The sequence below is a fragment of the Stegodyphus dumicola genome, chromosome 7 (assembly GCF_044657685.1).
Source record: "Stegodyphus dumicola isolate Sdum_Otavi_A_Nest chromosome 7, ASM4465768v1".
Lineage (NCBI taxonomy): Eukaryota > Metazoa > Arthropoda > Arachnida > Araneae > Eresidae > Stegodyphus > Stegodyphus dumicola.
In genome coordinates, this window is record NC_140774.1 from 30,514,734 (window position 1) to 30,536,538 (window position 21,805).

The 21,805-nt window shown below is 33.1% G+C and overlaps 1 protein-coding gene across 1 annotated transcript; it reads right to left on the minus strand.

Moving 5' to 3' along the window:
* Positions 1-2,519: 2,519 nt before the first annotated feature.
* LOC146996145 (general transcription factor II-I repeat domain-containing protein 2-like) lies at positions 2,520-9,243 on the minus strand. The gene is made up of 2 exons (XM_085821371.1): positions 8,196-9,243; positions 2,520-2,791 (listed from the first exon to the last, which is right to left on the minus strand). Exons 1-2 carry the CDS (start codon positions 9,241-9,243, stop codon positions 2,520-2,522), a joined length of 1,320 nt encoding a protein of 439 aa, XP_085677497.1.
* Between the last annotated feature and the right edge of the window lie 12,562 nt (positions 9,244-21,805).

Consider the following 21,805-nt stretch of genomic DNA (forward strand, 5'->3'; position numbering starts at 1 on the left):
AATAATTAAGTCTTTCCTTTATTAAATAAGTACACAGTCTTCACTTGGCATTAATCTACGATTATATGATACCACAGCAATTTCTCCCTATTATTTAGCTTCGTCATTTTGAACAACTCTCTTTAAAAGTAATCGAAGTAAAAGTAAAATATCTTTAACTTCTAGGGAAATAGTTATTAAATTTGAAAGAATTTTGTAACAGCTTTGCTTAAAATTGCTTCAAGTGTTAAATTGAAATTCGTACACCAAGATCAAATTTCCTCTTCTTTTTACTTTGCAGTTTTCATATTTTAAATTTTTGTCTAAATTTTTCTTTTCACATTTGAAAGCTTGAATGGTAAATTGTTCAGGTATAAGGCTATAATATGAGATGTGAAATTTTTTCAAATTGTAGTTTTTATAACATGCTTCTTTCTTTTTTTTCCCATAAGAAAAGAATAATATGTATTTTTGAAAACATCATACAGATTTGGAAACATCATGCATTTATGCAGATTTTTCATTATTTAATTTCTTCAAATATAATGCAGAAAAGTCCCTTTGGACTAATAATAAGGTCAAATGGTAGGGAAAAGAATTCTGTAATGTTGTTAAATCACAAATTTACGCAACGTGTTGAGCAGTTATTTAAATAATTTTTTTTAATTGATTATTAAACACGTAGCTTCGCATTTATTTTCTTCAGCTTAATCGATTTATTGACAATACTGAACAGAAAATTTCACATTTTATTTACGAAACTCCTGGTGATTTCTTATAAAATAAGATGGCTGAGAAAAGTGAGGTAAAATTTCGAAAATTAAAATGCGTTTAGGAGAAAATAGCGAAAAACCGCAGATTAGTATTTAGTGTGATATCCATGATTTAATAAAACCTTGTCGTTTTGTTCTTCACAATATTTCATTTGCTTCAGATAATACTGTGCAGCGAAAATTTTATTATACATTTAAACTGTATTTATTTAAAAAATGTTAAAACAGATATAATTAATGATCATCTCTAAAGGTTCATCTATCTCTCTTTTATTCCTGCGATATTGACTACGTAAGGATATTCGAATCGTAAAAAAAGAAACATCGAAATATCTAGCATTCTTAATTATGAAACTAGAATATAAAATTGCTATAAATAAAACGCAAACTTATCGTTAGTCACCTTGAAACACCCTCCGTGTCGCAGTATTCCATAATTCTAAATGCGTATTCGAACGGCATAAATAAAGTAGAGTTCCTTGAAATAGTAATGCTTTTTGTATGTATAACATTGGTACTCAAGCATATCATAACACACGTGTCTTGCCGTGTAAGTTATCTATATTCTATGGCATCTGAGTTACGGCGAGCGCTCAAGTTTATATCCTATCCTAGGGGAAAAAGACAAGACTAAAATACAGTCGAAATACACGCAAAGTTGGAATGCCGACCTTCCCCATAAAATTTCCCTTTATTTTAAAACGTACGTTTATTTTATTTTAAACGTAAATATGATCCTTGAAACTCGTTTGAATATGTGTCCAGCATGAAAATCTTCTGTTTTTCCATCTCATGTTTTAAGATTATAAGAAATAATTATCATATCATGGTCTTTATTCAATGCGAGTGAAATACAAATAACATTACTTTTTATCCCTTCGAAAAAGGAAAAAAAAAAAAAAAAAAAAAAAACAATATACTAAAAAACCTGAAAGCTTTAGTATTTTAAATTAAGCCCAAGGGGGCGTTTTTTTAACGTTTTGTGTGTTACCTTTATTTATTAACTATCATGTTCTTTACATTTAAATCATAAAATTCAATTCAACAGCAATATCACAAGATAATTTAAAATGAGCATATCTTTAGAACGTCCGATACGCAGTCTCGCCGCTGGAGATAATTTTTTTTACTTTTTTTTTCCGGTACAGTGTTGCCATTGCTCGCTTTGAAATCGTTGAGTTTGTTAATAAAAAATTCGTTAAAGTTTTACAAAATATGAAATAGGTAACAAAACAAATTACAGATTACAAATTTGGGCTTCAAGGTGCCCATATCCGAGTGGAGGACTTACGTTAATCAAAATTTGATGTCTTTAAGTACAGTTATTTTTTGACAGTGCGAGAAACATACATACATTCACCGATATTTTTCATTATTTAATTTCTTTAAGTATAATGCAGAGCTGTAATATTTGGTGGCAACAATTTGAAAAGTAAAACGCCATTTATAGTGAACCAACGCAAAATGCAGGAACGAAATTAATAGCTCTTCTGGCAAAATTGCCCCTTTGAGCTAACAAAGTTTCTAACTCACTCACTTCAAATGCACTTTAAAATACTGGATTTGAAAGATTATACTAATTAGAGTGAATGGAAAGATATCAAATATTTACTAGAAATATTTGTGAGTAAAAACTCAAGCTATCTTTATTTTCTATACATTCTAGCTCTGTCTCCATGTTTGGTTTTTTGAACACAGATACGGCTGAATCGTATAGTCTGCATTATGATTTCATGAAGTAAAGACATTTCGTAAAACTTTGATTGATTATTGATTTCCATTCTTTTCCATCACTTCTTCCGCTACTTTAAAGAGTCTGTCAATAGTGGTGCGCTTGGGCTTAAAAAGAGTTCTTTCAAAAGACCAAAGAGGTGAATACCATAGGTGAAACGTGAGAGGGCTGCTCAAATACACTGCACAAAAGGTATATATACAATACCCTTGTATGTATATCATTTCAGGGAATGCGGTGGTGTTTTTCGGAGTATGACTTGTTTCTTTGCCTTGATGAAGTTTCATTCTTTGGAAGTCATCGGGATCTGTAAATATCGAAAGCAAAATTTTCTCTTGATAGTACACTGAGTTGATTTTAATAATTTTTTCTACCCTTCTTATTTTTATTTCCAATTATAATATATAAGGTAATTTTTCCTTCCTTTCAACATGCTTTCGTGGTGTAACCGTAGAACACTCAGCGCGTATTCGAGAGGTACAGGCTCGAGTCCTGGCGACGGCATTGCTTATTTTTCACGTCTCCAGCACCAAAACAACCTAATGATTCTACAGTGCCGCTGGAACTGAAAGGTGGTGGATGACGATTCTTCGCAACCATGATTTGGCGCCTGGGTCCCCTAATTCCCAGTCCCTCTTTAAAAGGGGACGTATATAAAGCATATTTTCCCTTCTTTCTGCATGCCTTCTTGGTGTAACGGTAGCATACTTGGGGCATATTCGAGAGGTCTAGGTTCAAGTCCCGGCGAGGGTATTGCACATTTTTCAAATCTCCTGTTTCCAAAAATAATCCTAATGGCTTTGCAGACAGAATCCTGCGACAGTCATAAACTCCTTACTGAAACTTTCTTGGCATCGACGGAAGCTGGTTTGTACACGTTTTTCTCTTCGTTTTTGATAATAAATAGACCTTTTTTATGTAGCAGTCATATAGGTAAACCCATGCTTCATCAACGGTCACTACATATTTCCGTTTATCTCTTTCTTAATACTTTTCATGCAAGTTTCTACAGATTATTCTGTGTTGAGCCACATGCGTTTTAGCATTTTTCAATTGTAAATCTTGGTTTATTATTTAATTTATTGTTGCTACAGATGACATTGCAAATAACTTCTGCATAGGAGGATTATCTGTCATTACCTTCTATTTAATTTCAGAAACATCAACAACAGTACTTACATTTCTCTGGTATTCATTTGGAGTCTTCTTTTCATGTAGAAATGTAATGAGTGACGCTTTTCGTTTTCCGATTAATAATGTTGCTTATTTTTCACTTTTATACCATTCATTTGACAATGTTTTTGAATTATGAAGTAGAAATATTTCTCTTCGGAAAGCGCGAAAACGTATCCTTCTACCCACAACTTGTTTACATGCGACATTTCGAAAGAAGAATAAATTTAAAAGTACTAGTCAACATTTCTTATATGAAATAATAAGCTGTTGCCAGAAATGTTTATTCCAAAACATTTGCTTTTCTTACTTCTTTATCGGCCTCTTTACAACTGAAATATACAGCGAAATGTCGGATCACGAATGCCTCATTTCACAAACAGTTCAGTTCACAAAGAAATTATGTGAACAAAAGATGTTTTGGACGACTAAAGCTGTCTCGAGACAGCCAAATCGCAACATATAATTTTCAAAGGTGCTGTGAGGTTAGCTATGCTAAATAATTACTTCAGACACCTCTGGAAATATCATTTTAATATTTTCCATTGCTAATAAAGCTGGCAGGAAGTGACTTGCAGTGGCATATATTCGACATAAGGAAAATGTGGTCAAATTGGATTCATAAGTATCTGCTTCATTTAACATATTTTTGTACCGGAAGTATATACCTATGACCATCGCTTACGAAAATAAAGACCGGGTAAGGACTTTTGTAAACGCAATATCGATGAGATATAGATTTGTAACTCGGCTGGAATTATCACTTCTAACGGCGCTTGAGGCAAGGAGAAATTTTCCGAAATCATTTCTCTTCTAACATTTAAAATCATTTCTCATTGTACCTTTGGGGTGTTTTCAGCCGAAACATATTTCACTAGAACCGATGTCTCGGCTAGCTACGCGGAACATTTTACAATCGAGCTGAAAATGTTTCGTTTACAGTTGTGTCCTTATAGACTTTTCTCCCAAAAAATGCTTTTCGGAAAAGTCAACCAATCATACATTCCGAAAATGAAAATTCGTTTAAATGATTCTTTCGACGTGCTGTTGAGAATAGGTAGTAGATGTGATAGCAATTTAACATGCTCTTACTATTTTACACTTAACTCTCGTGTGCAAAGAAGTGGTAGATATTGAATATGCTAACAACTACAGATGCTGTTATACAACTCTTTGGTATGTGAGTAATAATTAATACAGAAGTAGTCGATATGAAAAAGAAAATGAAAAAAACCATTTGTTTCTTTGATAACAGGAAGCACTAAATTTTTCGATTCATCTGAATGACTTTACTAGCAGAGCATAAAAATAATTCATTAACTAACACTAAGTGGAGTTTTTTTTCATATTAATACATAATTATTTTTTGCTGAGGGAATCTTTTCATTATCTGCTTATCTTCCTGGAGTAATTTACATTATTTTCATAATCAATCTTAGGTAAAATAAAAATGATTTCTGACATCAAGAATTTCAATTTTGTTGCATATTGAACATCAACGAAGGGCGCATTTTCAGATTTCTGCTTTCTCCTGACTGCTATAATCTCTAAATTTTTACTTTTATATATTCAAAGTCAAGCCATTCGTCTGTATTTTTTTCTAGTAACATTGCACACTGAGACTTAAACAAGTGATCTGCAAATGAAAATAAATTCTAGTTATTTTTATTTAGCAGTTTAAGCTTTCTTTAAAACTCTATTAATATACACAATCCTAAACGAGTAAAATTCGTAGATGTGATCATGCTTTGAAATTAATAGAATTGAAAAACAGAAAGAATCCAGAAACAACCTTAGCAAATACTGCCATTGTACGAAAAAGCTTAAAAAGTTTAATGTATCTTCTGAGTGCTATGCATACAGGAATCTCAGACTGTTGCCATTTGGCAAATGATAACATCTTTCAAAGTTAATATAATCTATTACTGATTAAAAACTGACAGATTTAAAAGCAATGAGCATATTTATAAATAATTTAATCATAATTTTTGTTAACAATGTTGTAGAATCATTAGGTTATTTTGAAGCAGGAGACATGAAAAATGAGCAATGCCCTCACCGGGCCTCGAACCTGGACCTCTCGCATATGCGCCGAGTGTGCTACAGTTACAAAATGGAGGTATGCAGAAAGGAGGGAGGAAATACCTCGTAATGTAACTAACTGATATAAATTAAAATGCATTAAATTCTTAATAAAGTCATGCTATAATTACTTAAAACATTTGCAGCTTTATGTAATTAATAAAGATTTTAATACTGTCACATATTATGTATCTGGTGCAGAATTATTTGTTCCTTTTTAATATTTTTTCATAATTTAAATTTTTTGATTAGAAGTTTAAAAAAAAATTTAACTATGAACTCTTCTATAAAGGATTTCTCCCTAATGCAATTTTCTTATTTCCACCTTTTTGAGTTTTCTCAACCCCCCCCCCCTCTGCTTTCAGTCTTTGTGCCATCTTCAGAAAAGAAACGTATGTTAAATCAGAAAAAAAAAAAAAAAAAAAAAGACAACATATGCAAGTTTAAGTGCCGATTTAATACCAAAAATAAAAAGAGGAGGAAAAAGAGAAAAGAGAGGCAAACGTCTGCATATTTTATACTAGAAAGCCCGGCGGTCATACGAAATGACCGCTGTTCTAGATATTATAAATTGTAATTAAAATGATTTGTGCAAAGGTGTCTGCTAATTTAAACTGAATTCCCCAGGGCAGGCGGCGAGGATGTCCCTTTGCTTACTGCCCCACGGGGTTTCCCCCTTCTACTTGCTTAATCGCTTAAAGTAGAGTGCAATGAAGGAAACCACTGGCGGTACATTTTTTAAGAGCACACCGCTAGCTCAATCAATAAAGGTGATTTAAGTAATGAAATTTTAATTCACATGTCAAAGATCACAACATTTCTTGTGTAGATCTTTCCATCATTTTTAAGCTCGCCTTGCAGAGGACCATCCATTATTTTTAATTTTAAGTCCGTTCTTTCACGAACTCTTGAACAGCAACATAAAGTTGACCGTGTCCAAATGCAGGCTCAGGTAAAAAAATGCCAACACGCTTAAGCGTTTGGCCCTGAGACTTATGGATTGTCATAGCAAAAGCAAGTTTTACTGGAAATTGTCTACGTCTCAATTGAAACAGCAAACCTGTGCCGTGGCAACTTCATCCCATTGGCTAGTACAGTTACGCAAGCAATTAATAAACTATCGGCGACAAACAGATACGTAAGCCCCATATATATACATGGGGTGAAGTAGCATCATCCTCTTCGAAACGGCTGGCTCCCGGGCTTAGCGAAGCACACTGTTGGATTCCGCAGGTGCGTGGCACGCCATTTTGACCATTCGCGTCTTCTTGGGACTTTAATTAACCGAGATAGTAATTAAAAATTAATTTTCCCGTACGTTTTCCCTACATTTTCCACTTACCTATTACTACTTACCTATTACAGGGATTTGGCTGAGTGCCAAATTCTTTTTTCTCGAATATCTACGGAACGGCGCCGAGCTGAATTTCGAGACGCGTATCCTCGGATTCCAAAAAATTCTCCGAATCCATCGATACCGTTCTCATTTTCGTATGACTTTAATCGCTTATGGCAGGGGTCTCCAAACTACGGCCCGAGGGCCACATCCGGCCCGCGGACAGATTTTGTCCGGCCCGCGGAGAGCTAGCATACTTGAAAACTCCTTTTAGAGAACATATTTTTTATAGCAAATTAAATTTAGTTTACTGAAGTATTCTAATTTTATGTTGAATAATTATTAATATGACATCTACATTGATATGGTCATGGGCTAACTACTCATAACATTGTTGTAGGCTTATTGTTATTTTTTTTGTGATAAGTTGGATAAAGAAACACAGAATTGTAATGAGTAAAGACATGTATAATATGCAGAAAATTTAACTTCAGTACATAATAACTAACAAATTATTGAAATGAATCCAACTAACATTTTATACATTTTAAATAAAAACATAACTTATAACAAGCATAATGACATATGAAATACTAATGAGATTTATGTAATTGAGATTTTCCACTGACAATAGTTTGTAGCTGTGGACTAATTTTACTTGTACCAATTATTAAAATAGATTTAAGATGCTCATCAGTTAATTTAGATCTGTAAACATTTTTTGTGTACTTCATTTTGGAGAAGGTCTTCTCACACAAATAAGTAGTACCAAAAACAGAAAACAGCCCACGAGCAAATTTATGCAAATTATCAAATTGTGTCAGTGGAAGACTCTTATAAAATTCCAACAAAGATGAGTTTTGATATTTGTTCTTAATTATATCAATGCACTGTAGATCAATCATTTCCATTTGAAGTTCCGGGGCTAGGGTTTCAATGTCAGTATCAAAAGGATTCTGAAAAATCTTAATTTGATTCGCAATGGCATCAAAGTCCGAGAAACGAGTATCAAAATTTACTTTCAAAGCACTCAAAGTTTCGATTGCAAAATCGATAGGAAACTCAGTCTCAGTGGTGTGGCTGAATATTTCACATGTTTTAAAATGTGAAAAACATTTACTTCGTAGTTGTGATTGAAACAGTATCAGTTTCTTCCGGAATGATTTGATATTAGTGTATAAATCAGGAAGATGCTGGTTTTCTCCTTGCAATCTCAAATTCAGTTCGTTCACATGTTTTGTCAAATCAACATAGAATGCTAACTTCCACAGCCATGCGTTGTTTTGTAATTCAGTAAGAGGGCGATGCTTTTCATTCAAAAAAATTTCGATCACTGCTCGAAGTTCAAAAAAGCGCTGAAGGACTTTCCCACAACTAAGCCAACGTACGGCAGTATGATAAGGTAAGTCATTTTCTCCAATCTCTTCAATAAATTGTCGGAATTGTCGGTGATTCAACCCAAAAGATCTAATAAAATTAACAGTTGATATGACTGGTTTCAGAACTTCAGACATATCCAAACATTTTCCGCACAAGGACTGTTGATGAATGATACAATGTAAGACTAATGGTTTTGAACCACCGTCATTTTCTACAGCCTTTGACACAAGAGCGACCACTCCTTTATCTTTCCCACTCATGTTTTTGCCTCCATCAGTTGTAATACATTTCAAGTTTTTCCATCGAAGGTTCTTTTGATTAATGGCCATTTCAACTCCTTTAAAAATATCTGTACCAGTAGTTGTGCCATGAATACTATACATATCAAGAAGTTCTTCATGCACTTCATAGCTTTTATCTACTCCTCGAATATAAATCAACACCTGAGCAGTATCTGACACATCCGTTGACTCATCCAAGGCCAAAGAAAACCACTCAACATGTCCATTTTTGTCGAACAGTTGAGAGGATATATTTTCAGCAATGTTTTCTACCCTTCGAGCCACAGTGTTTGCTGACATACTGACAGTTTTTAATAAATTTAATTTTTCAGGGCATATTTCTTCGGCTACTGCAATTATGCATTCTTTGATCATTTCTCCATCGGTGAATGGTTTTCCACGTTTTGCAATTTCAAGAGCCACACGAAAGCTGGCACAAGTTGCAGCCTCTTGTTCAGTTTTGAGTTTTGTAAATGAAGATTGCTGCGATTTCAATCCGCGTTTCATAGCTTCGAATTTTTCTGTCCGCAAACTCCCTGTATATTTTGAGTAATTTCGAAAATGTTTTGTTTCATAATGACGTTTAATGTTATATTCTTTGAGAACGGCTATGCTATCATTGCAAATCAAACATAGCGCCTTGTTACTGGACTCAATTACGAAATACTGAATGTTCCACTGATCTTTGAATTTTCTGCATTCACTATCAATTTTTCGCTTCTTTTCCATACTACTAAATCACACACAAAAGCAACAATTCAAATCAAAATACTGTTACAAAGATGTCTTAAACTTAAACACGCACAAACACGTTTTAAGGAGGTATGCACTATTTTATTCCACAACAGTGTCATAGGAACTGACTTCTGTACGTGCTATTAGCGCCATCTGTTAGTGATGGAAGGTACTACCTATTTCCGCTTGTGTCCACCAGATGTCGTGTCACGTTACTCCTCATGGCTCGTACTCTACGACTAATCTAGAAATTACAGATAATGACAGGAAAATCAATAATATGCAGTGCTGCCGTTTTGCGGACTTTAGTCCGATTTGCAGCCTTTTTTAAACGTTGCGTACTTTTTCGGACTTTTTTATTCATCAGTGGACTATTTCACTTTTTACCACCGGCAACAATGATAATATAGTTTTGGCCCTCGGAACTTACTGGAGTAATCAGTATGGCCCTAAGGCTGGAAAGTTTGGAGACCCCTGGCTTATGGAATCGATTGGTCAAGAAGAGGTGAATTCACGTACATCAAGAATCTTAATGGTCAAGTCACACCACCAAACGACTTTGTGCACATAGCTATTGCGAATTCTACAGCCACATAGCGAATTCATTTATAAAAGTTAAGAAAATCAATCTTCACATGTGCAGTAGTCCATCATTAATATAACTGGAGAATTTCTCGAAGGCGCCCATTGCTACAGTTACGTTTGATTGCACGCCATATGATCTCCATCTGTAAGATAATCTGTAATCATTGGGGAGGGGATCTATATCCATTTGAATAGGCTTTATCATAGACACGTCAACAAGAACAATAATCTAATTCAGAAGTCAAACAACAAAAATCAGCGTTAATTTACAAAATTTTCACAGGACTAGTTTCGATGGTTTTACCGAACCATCATCTTCAGCTGCAAAACCGCAAATGAACAAGATAGGAAATAATGTTTAGATAAGATAAGAAAGCCTGGACAAGAATAAGCAAGTGACGCCATCTGTTGGCGAAACCAGAACTAAAACATAATTTCTCTAAAAGCCGAAGGCAAATTTGGATTGGAATTAGGATCGTTAACTAGAACAGAAAGATTTTTATGAATGTGAAATGCCTCTAGAAAATCCAGTTCTCCAATGGAAGATGTTTTTTGAATAATTTTGGCAGCAGAAAAATTGAAAGTGTGATTTTCGGACCAACAATGTTGAGCAACAGAAGACTTCTGTGTTTCCTTTTTTCTAACATATGCCTCATGTTCTTTGACGCGAAATTTTAAGGCTCTCTTAGTTTGGCCAATGTAAATTAAACCGCACTGGCAAGGAATCCTATAAATACCCCAGGAATTCATATCCGGAATGGGGTCCTTGAGTATAGAAGTTGGAATTTTATTGATGGGAGAGTAAACAACCCGAAAGTTAAATTTCTGCAAAATATGTGCAACTTTATAGCTAATTGATGGAAAGAAGGGAATGACAACAGAATTTTTATAATCTCCTAAAATAAGAGTGTGGCTTTTAGTGTGTTGAGATGAGAATTTTTTAACTGCTTGATTAATAATGTTGGGTGAAAAGCCCCTGTCAATAGCTATTGCTTTTAAATAATTTAGTTCTTCATCAAGGGCTAGTTTGGAGGAGCAAACTTGAAGAGCACGGAAAACATAGGAATAAAATGAAGCTAACTTTTGTTTAGTCGGATGACATGATTTAAAGTGTGGTGGAAGGCAAACCGATGAAGGTTTACGGTAAACTGTAGTACTGAAGTTGGATGTGTTACGTGTGACCAGAATGTCGAGAAACGGAAGAGAATTGCAAGTCTCAAGTTCAAAGGTGAACTGAATAGCAGGATCAATAGAATTCATTGTTGAAAGAACTCTATTTAAATCATCTTTATTACCTTCAAACAGGGTAAAAGTATCGTCTACGTAGCGGAACCATGCCGGGAAGTTTAAAGTTTCAAATAATTTTGATTCATAATAATGCATGTAGATATCAGCCAGGATGGGACTGAGGCTCCTATCGAAAAAGCTTTCAAGTTCAGTAAAGTTTCAGATTCACAGAAAGAAATGATTAGGCATCTTATCGGTCATAATGTGAAATTCAATAATAAACCTTTGAAACCAAATCTAACTGCGAGAGAAAGAGCTACAATGCGCGAGATTCATTCTAACCCGGATATTGTCATTTCAAAGGCCGACAAAGGTGGCCAGATAGTCGTCATGGATAAGAACACTTACATCGATGGTGTCACTAAACTCTTAAACGAAGGACCATATAATCCGATCCCTTAAGATCCTTCACCTTCGGACTTATCCAAAATAAAAACTGCTATCAAATCTTCGCAAATCATTTCAAGCAACTTAAAACATTCGCTTATCCCATCTGTTGCGAATTGTGCCAGATTATATGCTCTTCCCAAAATTCATAAAAGTGGTATTCCTTTCCGCCCTATTGTATCAAATTTAGGTACTGCCTCGTATCCATTAGCTAAATATTTAGTTTCTAGATTTTCCACTCTATTAGACAATAACATTTACACCATAAAAAATTCAATAGAGTTTGTAAAAAAGGTTAAAAACATTTCTCCTCGTAATTTACTCATGGTTTCTTTTGATGTAAAATCATTATTCACCAATGTCCCAGTGGAGGGTGCATTAAGATGTCTAGAAACCAGACTTCGCGAATTTCATTTCTCTTGCATCGAAATTGATGAGCTAATTTCTCTCACTCAACTCTGTTTGAATCAAACACATTTTGTTTTCCAAAATAAATATTACAAGCAAACTGAGGGATTAGCCATGGGAAGCCCCCTCAGACCCATCCTGGCTGATATCTACATGCATTATTATGAATCAAAATTATTTGAAACTTTAAACTTCCCGGCATGGTTCCGCTACGTAGACGATACTTTTACCCTGTTTGAAGGTAATAAAGATGATTTAAATAGAGTTCTTTCAACAATGAATTCTATTGATCCTGCTATTCAGTTCACTTTTGAACTTGAGACTTGCAATTCTCTTCCGTTTCTCGACATTCTGGTCACACGTAACACATCCAACTTCAGTACTACAGTTTACCATAAACCTTCATCGGTTTGCCTTCCACCACACTTTAAATCATGTCATCCGACTAAACAAAAGTTAGCTTCATTTTATTCCTATGTTTTCCGTGCTCTTCAAGTTTGCTCCTCCAAACTAGCCCTTGATGAAGAACTAAATTATTTAAAAGCAATAGCTATTGACAGGGGCTTTTCACCCAACATTATTAATCAAGCAGTTAAAAAATTCTCATCTCAACACACTAAAAGCCACACTCTTATTTTAGGAGATTATAAAAATTCTGTTGTCATTCCCTTCTTTCCATCAATTAGCTATAAAGTTGCACATATTTTGCAGAAATTTAACTTTCGGGTTGTTTACTCTCCCATCAATAAAATTCCAACTTCTATACTCAAGGACCCCATTCCGGATATGAATTCCTGGGGTATTTATAGGATTCCTTGCCAGTGCGGTTTAATTTACATTGGCCAAACTAAGAGAGCCTTAAAATTTCGCGTCAAAGAACATGAGGCATATGTTAAAAAAAAGGAAACACAGAAGTCTTCTGTTGCTCAACATTGTTGGTCCGAAAATCACACTTTCAATTTTTCTGCTGCCAAAATTATTCAAAAAACATCTTCCATTGGAGAACTGGATTTTCTAGAGGCATTTCACATTCATAAAAATCTTTCTGTTCTAGTTAACGATCCTAATTCCAATCCAAATTTGCCTTCGGCTTTTAGAGAAATTATGTTTTAGTTCTGGTTTCGCCAACAGATGGCGCCACTTGCTTATTCTTGTCCAGGCTTTCTTATCTTATCTAAACATTATTTCCTATCTTGTTCATTTGCGGTTTTGCAGCTGAAGATGATGGTTCGGTAAAACCATCGAAACTAGTCCTGTGAAAATTTTGTAAATTAACGCTGATTTTTGTTATTTGACTTCTGAGTTAGTATTTATTCGGCGTGTTATTGTATCTTAAGAACAATAATCATTAGAGGTTGATAGTGACCATGCAAGGTGGAAAGACGAATGGCATGATACCGTCTTTTCAGATTAGTCTCGCTTCTCTGTGTACTATCAGAATGGTCGCATCCATGTCTAACGATACAGAGGTGATAAATTAATCGAGTTCAGCATTATACATTGCTATAAAGCTCTAGTATGCTGTCCCAGCTCGTTGAGTAGCCATCATTATATCTCCAAGATATCGGGCAACATAACTTTACTTAAAAACATAGTCCGAACCAGTTGCCAATACAACATGTAATTACATATAGCACCTAAAAGTCCAATGTTTCCTAGATAGCCCAATATTCAACTTCTTTCATTAACTCGCGCGTTTATCGTAATATAGTATAATATACGAGTGTGCTGTAACCCTCCTGGTCGATAATAATTGGCCTCATGTTAGCAGCACACGTCTGATATCTACATTGAACACATTTTCTATATGATTCCACAACGTCGAGCACACTGGAAGCCACTAGTGCCTAGCAGATGATCTTCGGCGACGTGTTTCTATATGTGGGCATGAAGCAACAATTGCTGTTACAGCGGTCCATTATGAGGTACTGATTTCTTTGCGTTTACAAGTATAATGAGCTTTAATTGTAATCATTTCATAGCTACACTATATGTTAACTGCATAATAAGTGTGATTTTAATATTTCTTGTCGTTTACAACAATGAATATTTAGGGAGAAGAGCCAAAATATGTTTAGCCTAATGCCAAATTTTAAAGAAGATGACGGAAATATTTCTACAAATTTAATGCATTCAAGAATTTTATTCTTGGAATCTCTTCCTAGTAAAGAAGATGCGATTACATTACTGCAAAGTGTTCTTTCAGAATACTGTAATAATAATGCTCTTTTATCTCCTAAACCAAGCATCGCATTTCATAAGTGTAATCATTTTATGATATGATTTTCCAGGATGAATATTAGTTCTGTTGATAAAAGTTCCCAGAATATTTCCAAAATTCCCAAAATAATATTCCCAAAATTGTTGTTGACTACTCTACTTTTAAGAAACTAACACATTTGTTTCCTGAACGTTCACATTCTTTTAAAAATGCTAGTATTCTGCTAGTTTATACTGTCACTGCACTAGAATTTTTAATTTTTTTAATACAATATTTCTTTTTTGGATATGCCCTTCCACTGTCATAAAAAGCAGTGTTACCAAGCTATAAAATATGTTCTCCTTCCTTTCTGCATGCCTTCATGGTGTAACGGTAACACTCTCGGCGCCTGTTCGAGAGGTGCAGGTTCGATTCCCGGCGCGATCATTACACATTTTTCATGTCTCCTGCTTTAAAAATAACGGCTGTAGCATTGAATCTAATGCAGTGATTCTGAAACTGTGGAAGCTTGTCAGCATATATCAGGTGTATTGAATGTTTGAGAACGTATGCGAGTAATTCTTGAAAACCTACGTAATAGTATACCTAAATTGAATTAAAATTACGCACTTTACTTTTTACTTATTTTCTTTCTAAGTGAATGTGCATACTCTCAATGTACATAATTATTATGTACTTTTCATCTGATAAGTAACAAAACAATTAGTTCCATCTTCGTTTAAAAAATAAAGAATATCTTTTCTGAAGAAGGGAAATGTCATTCTAATGATTAATAAAGTAACATATTTTGCTTCCAATCCATTTTTAGGACCATATCATATTCTGTTTTTACTTGGTGTGTAGTATTTTTGAAGAAAACTGTATAAAAAATTGCATTGAATATGAAAAACATAGAAGGTTGAATTCTGATGTAAAAACCAACATAAAAAAGAAGTTTTCAAACAAATCCTATGTTATCTGAATAAAATCAATTCAGGATTTCATTTAAAATTCTCCATCAGTATACGATTTTTTAAATACAACTGGTTACGTGACTTATCATTGCCGAGAGTTATCATTAGGTAGTCTTGAAGGCGAAAAGGTAGCTGGGCAGACTTCAATATTAAAACTTTACACGCTTAGTGCACTGTCAAAAATGTTGTGCAAATGCTTTTTTCTGCTATTATGCTATTTATTTCTACTACTTCGAAAGACGTTTAGAAGTTTTATAAAAATTTTCCATAAATATATGTTCTTGAACTATCCAAATCCTTTTAAATATTTCTTCACTCATAATAAACCTCATTTGCTTTCCTTCTACAGTTCTAACAAATTAAAAGAAGATTTTTAAAATTTATATTCTGGTCGTTTTCTACTACTTCGAAAGAAGATTTGTGCAAATTTTTTATGAATATATGCTTATGAGCTATCTATTCACTTTTGCAATATTTTCTCACTCACAATAAACCTCACTTGATATCCTTTCACAGTACTAACAAATTGAAAGGAAATTAAAAAAAAGAAAAAAAATGTTTTATTCTGGTCGTTTTCTACCACTTTGAAAGAAGATTTGTGCAAATGTTTCATAAATATATGTTCTTGAACTATCTAAACCCTTTTTAAATATTTCCCCATTCATAATAAACCTCATTCGTTTTCCTTCTGCAGTACTAACAAATTAAAGCAAGATTTAGTAAACGACAAAATCTGATGTGGACACTACATGGCTTCCTTGTACGGCCTATTAAATTATCCACATTTTTGCTGCATTTCAGTTAAACTTATTTCCTTGAATTTAATTGGACATATATTTCTCATCCAATTAATTCACTTCTCACTTTGTGGCAAGGCAAGAATACATAAAAACAATTAAAAACATTTTTATAATTAAAATTAAGGTTTCTACGTAAAAAGAAGCAATTCGGCCAGCGTGCAAGAAGACATATTTTTCAATGCACAAAATTTAAAGTTTACTTTTGGTCCTACTCGGCAAAAAGACGCTGAAGGTGCGGAAATTGACTTAATTCACTATTCTGCCAAATTTCAAATGTAAAAAAATATGGCTGTTCCATTAAGCTTACCGCAATTAAACAACTTTTAAATTATTCATAATTTTACACTTACTATTGAATACAGATTAAATAAAGGTATAAAAACCTTAACGGCAACATAAGAACAACATAATTCAATCATTTTTAAGGAAAAAACATGCGGTGCGGCGGCGGTTATAACCAAAAAACGAGGTGCACAAGGAAATTATATGCTATAGCAGTCCTATATACAACGTTTCAACGTTCTGAAAGTACTCGTTTTTGAATAATGCGAGTTACGTACATACACATGTACAGACATCACGTAAACATCTCTTCTGAATCCATTTTAAATCCATATTACAATTCGTTTTGGTAAAAAGAGTTCTTTCTTCTATCCTTAGGTACAGATGTCACCCAGATACATCGTTAAATTGCATTCGATAGCGGTCAAAATGGATATTTTGGTTGAAATATGATACCAAAAATTTTTCACGATTACAATACTTCATTTACTTCGTAGAAGTAAGTAAAAATATGGAAATTTTGCTAACTTTATTGATAAAGATATAAAAAATAGTTAATTATGCTAGCGTAATTTTCATCTTGTACAATTAAGTGAAAAAGTTCTATTGTCAAAGAGAAACACTACTCAAAATATTTGACCGTAAATGGGTCGTTATCGTAAATGTAAATTTCAGGAAATTCTTTTGCATAAGAATAACTTTAAGAGTTACTTAAATAACAGAATTTTTAAAATGCACTGTTTGAAAAACGTTATATCAAAAAACGAACATATTTTCCCTCTCTTAAACCATGTTAATTGAAAATCACGTACTACATAAAATTCGTGTAAAAACGTATTGGCCATATTTAATTATTAAACGATTTCAATAGTTTAACATAAAATGTTATAATATTATGTTTGAACTAACAAAATTATTTCACTTACGGAAGTCGATTCTGAACAATTTACAATTCCTGAACACGAAGACAAGTACTTCGAACACTGCATATTAGTTCATAGCAATCGAATAACACTTATGAATAAAAACTTCGTTTCCTGAGGACCATATTAAAGGAAGAAAGGTTGCATAGAAATGGGGCCGAAAGAAAAACAACCAAAAAAGAATAACTAGTTAGCAAAAGTAAAAACGGATTAAGCAAGTTAAGAGCAACCAATCTCGAAATAATCGCATTCGAACAAGAATTTAGTAAGAGTAATCAGCCGGTAAATGTAGAATGGATATGTGAAGGAAAAAGCACGTTTATGTAAAATCTGAAATGGTTTTTCAGAGCAAAATTACAATATTATTTAAAATGGTTTACCTAAAGATAAATGCGAATAGTTTCATATCCCTAAAAAAATGAAATATCGCTTCATGTTAACAGTATATTAATAGCAGCGAAGTACCTAAGGGTAGTAAAGTTAGACTGAGAATAATGCACTTAATAACAGAGAGAACGATACCGCTGTAATCCTTCTCTAACGATGCATAAAATACGATTCATAGTCATACATTTTTCAGTCGGATGCGATATGGAATCCACATAAAAAATTTCGATAGAAAAATAAACTAATTATCTCTCATTATATCAGCAATAATCGCATGCAGTTTTGAGTGATTTTCGTCTTTCTAATCCATTTGTCGTAAAAGCTCAAGTTCCATCCAATATTTCACTTCAATTCAATTCTAGTCGATTAATTTACCAAAACATTCATCATAATTAATTAGAAATCAATAAAGCGAACAAAAAAATAAACACACAAACAGATATTCTTTTCTTCCTTACATATATATATATATATATATTGTAAAACTTACAACTTTTTATTAACAAACTCTACCATCTGAAAGCGAGCAGTAGCAACACGTTTCGAAATAAAGCATTTTTATATCCAACGCGCGAGGCTGTTGCCACCCGGAAAAATGGATGCGAAAAATAACCTTTTCGGAGTTTTTAATTAATATCTCGGCTGATTAAAGTCGTGCGTAGTCGAAATGACTTCCTAGAAATTTTTAGAATCGGGAATAATGTATTTAATGTTTGGCAATGCTATTTTTATTTCATCGAAAAACTTAAGAAATTTTTTATTAACAAACTCTAGGAATTGAATGCGAGCAGTGGCAATAACTTTCGAAATAAAGCAAATTTTCATCTCCAGCTTGCGGGACTGTTGCCATTCGGGAAAATGAGGGTGGAAATTATACTTTTCAATTACTATCTCTGATTTTAATTTTTTTTCTTTTTTTTTCTTTTGGAAAAAGTTGAAATCGACCTTTTCCACGATCCAGAAAAGAATCGTACAAAGTTTGACGATATCTATAGTAGTGACTGAGTTATTAGAGAACAAACACACAAACTTTCTTCTTTATATATATAGATTCATTTCTCATCCCTCGGTATCTCAAAATTTCAAGCGACGGCCCAATTCTTAAAAACTTATTTGATTTTTGTAATTTTTATTTTTAGTGGTCTTTTTTACTTGCACTGCATTATTGATTTTTTAGCTTTCTGTTTTATTTATTTCAGGGAAGGTTAAAAAATCTTTAAAAGCAGATTTTCTTGTATTATAAACTTAAAAAATGTCGATAACGCCCATCTGCAAGTTATCATGTATTTTCGCTTTGCCTTAAATGACATACTTCATCACTCCATTGGGGAAATGATAGCAGTACCTTCCTTCACTATAATCAAATGATTGTGTTATCATTGACTCCGAGTACTGGCATTATTTCGTAGAGTTTCACCTTCTTTGATAGCATAAACCAACTTGAGACTATTTTGATTTATCGCTATGTCCAGTAATCAGATTCAGAAATGTACGAAGGGTATAAAAGACCCTTTTATTAAAGCTCAAATTAATTTAATAGAAGACACTTCTTGTGCTTACAGAACCAGGCAGCATTTATAGTATAACTTAAAAGTAATGAATTCAAAGTAAAGCTAAGTAAGTCATAAGTAACCAAAAGGTACACAAAATGACTTGCGCGCCCGTTGGCTCAAACCTGATGGCGAATAACGCAACGCCGAAGACAAACTGCTATAGTAGAAATTCAACTAGTAACGTGACCTTCAGCAGGCAGAACATGCTTTGTTTTGACAATCTAAAACCTTTCTTTATAAACTATCTCTTGATACCTCATCTGAATACGCGCGAACTAAAATTTATATTCTGGCGGGAAAAGGGAAAGCGAAAAAGATAGAAAAGGTATCAAACATAAAATAACTGGTTAGTTAAAAAACGTATGCTTACAACTTGGGTAGAAATACTCAAGTCATTATTCTTCACATTCAAATAAAACTTTTATTTTTGTTATTAAGTCAAATAAAAAGAATGTAAGAGTTTCTTATGTTAATAAGAATATACTGTGCGATTCATGAAATATATACAAGATGTAAGCATCTAGTTTTCTCAAGCATAATGAGTTACATTGTATTGACAGAGCACTAGGAAAAAGGGGCACCCAAACTTGGCTTGCCCAAGGCTGCTTACACGGTTAATCGTCTTAACCCCTAGAGGCAATCCAAGAAGGCATAAACCTCCGTTCAACCCAAAGGAGCAATTTCAGTTTCTCAAAGTCTGGGTTTTGTAACGCTTAGAACAGTCGTGCACTGTAACGAATCCACCGAAAAAACTTAACGGACGTTAGACATGGACTGTCTCCTCAATGTTGACCAAGGGGAGAAAAAATCCCAAGGACTACCTTCGAAATCTAACCATGTAGAGTCTCCACAAAACTCTAATAATAAGGAGTATAATACATAATATAAGGAGGAAGAATATATCTTACTTAGTTTTTTAAAACCAGAATTATATATTCACATTATTCTTTTTGTTGCTATCAATTCATGGAAAAGTTCAATCATTTAATAATTAGAATTACTAATAAAAAATTTATTTAAAGAACTTCCTTTATCAAAAATTATTTAATTTATATTCTGTTATTAAATGGGAAACTTTCATGAGGTAAAAATAAACTAATAATTCTAAATAAAAGGTTTAAATAAAACAAATTTTACTCGTTTTTATAAATAATTTCATTTTATTGTTAAGATATTTAACGCGTTATAATTGCTTACTGCATTACGACAGCAATTAGAGATTTTCAGAAATTTCAGCAAACACATTGTTTTGCCTTTGAAAAAAAATTACAAAAAAATTACATTCCTTACTTATTAAAATCTTTACTTTCTCTTTCTAAATAGTGTGTGGTCTTCCTTCCAGTGTAGTTATTATTTCTTTAAATGTAATAGTTTGTAATCTGTTTTAAAATTGTTCGTTATGCTCATTATGCAGTCGAAAGATAGCCAATGGTTCTAGTTTTCTTAATGAGCAAAAATTTAAAAAATAAATAAATAAATAATAATAATACACAGGAAATCTCATGAGAAGAATCTGAAAAGATGTCGTCACTTCGAATTAAAATATTAAAAGCAGGAAAAAGGAATTCTTAATACTATTTGCACTTCACTGAATATGGCCTAGTTTGACATCATCTAGATTTGCATGAACTTCCCTCTAAGGCATAGTTCTTATTTGATTAGGACACACATGTCTGCAGAACTGAGCTTGAGTAAATTTTGCATCTTCAGAGGAAAGTTTAGTCATAAGATGTGTTCTGAGAGGGAAAAACGTGAAGGTATTTAATTTGGATGGTACTTATTTCATGGTCATGACATTCAGATGGATTTGTGATAATCAATTAATCTGTATGTGATATTGCCGTGTGGTACAAATGCTACAAGTAATTAGATGAATATATTCAAGTTCCTTATTAGTAACAGTCTTCTGCTAACGGTGAATTAATAGCATAAAGCATTACCATTTAATTCTTCTATCATATTGTGACATTCTAAGGAAGTTCTGAAAAATATAATCCGGCGTTAGAAAAGAAGAAAAAATATTGAATGGAAATATCGTCTGAATACAAAAAATTACAAAGAATGATCAAAAACGAAAAATGTGTTTTTGTTCTTCAGTCGACGTTATATTGCTGAATCTGATGGAATGTTTTCTTAGTTCACTTGATATTATTTTCGAGTTTGAAGTATTTTAGAAGTATCTGATAGTTTTCCAAAACCGTGAAATTATATAAATCAGTAGCGAACTGTGCTGCTTCATGATATAACACCAGCAAAATACCAGAAAGTTTTCAACTAACATTTTTAGAGTTTTTCATTTAGAAGAACTAGATTGGTAACCGTAACATTAAAACAGCTGTAAATAAAAATCTACTGTAATATATTATTTACAAATATATACTAATATAAGAAGTTGCATAAATTAAGTGGATTTCATTAAGAAAAGATTAATAAGTCTTTCTAAAATCAATACATCAATATTTATTATTAAAAATTTTAAAAGTTCTTCAGATAAAAAACTTGAGTTCTTTCGTGAAACTAGTAGACGCAATTTCATTTATAGGTTTAT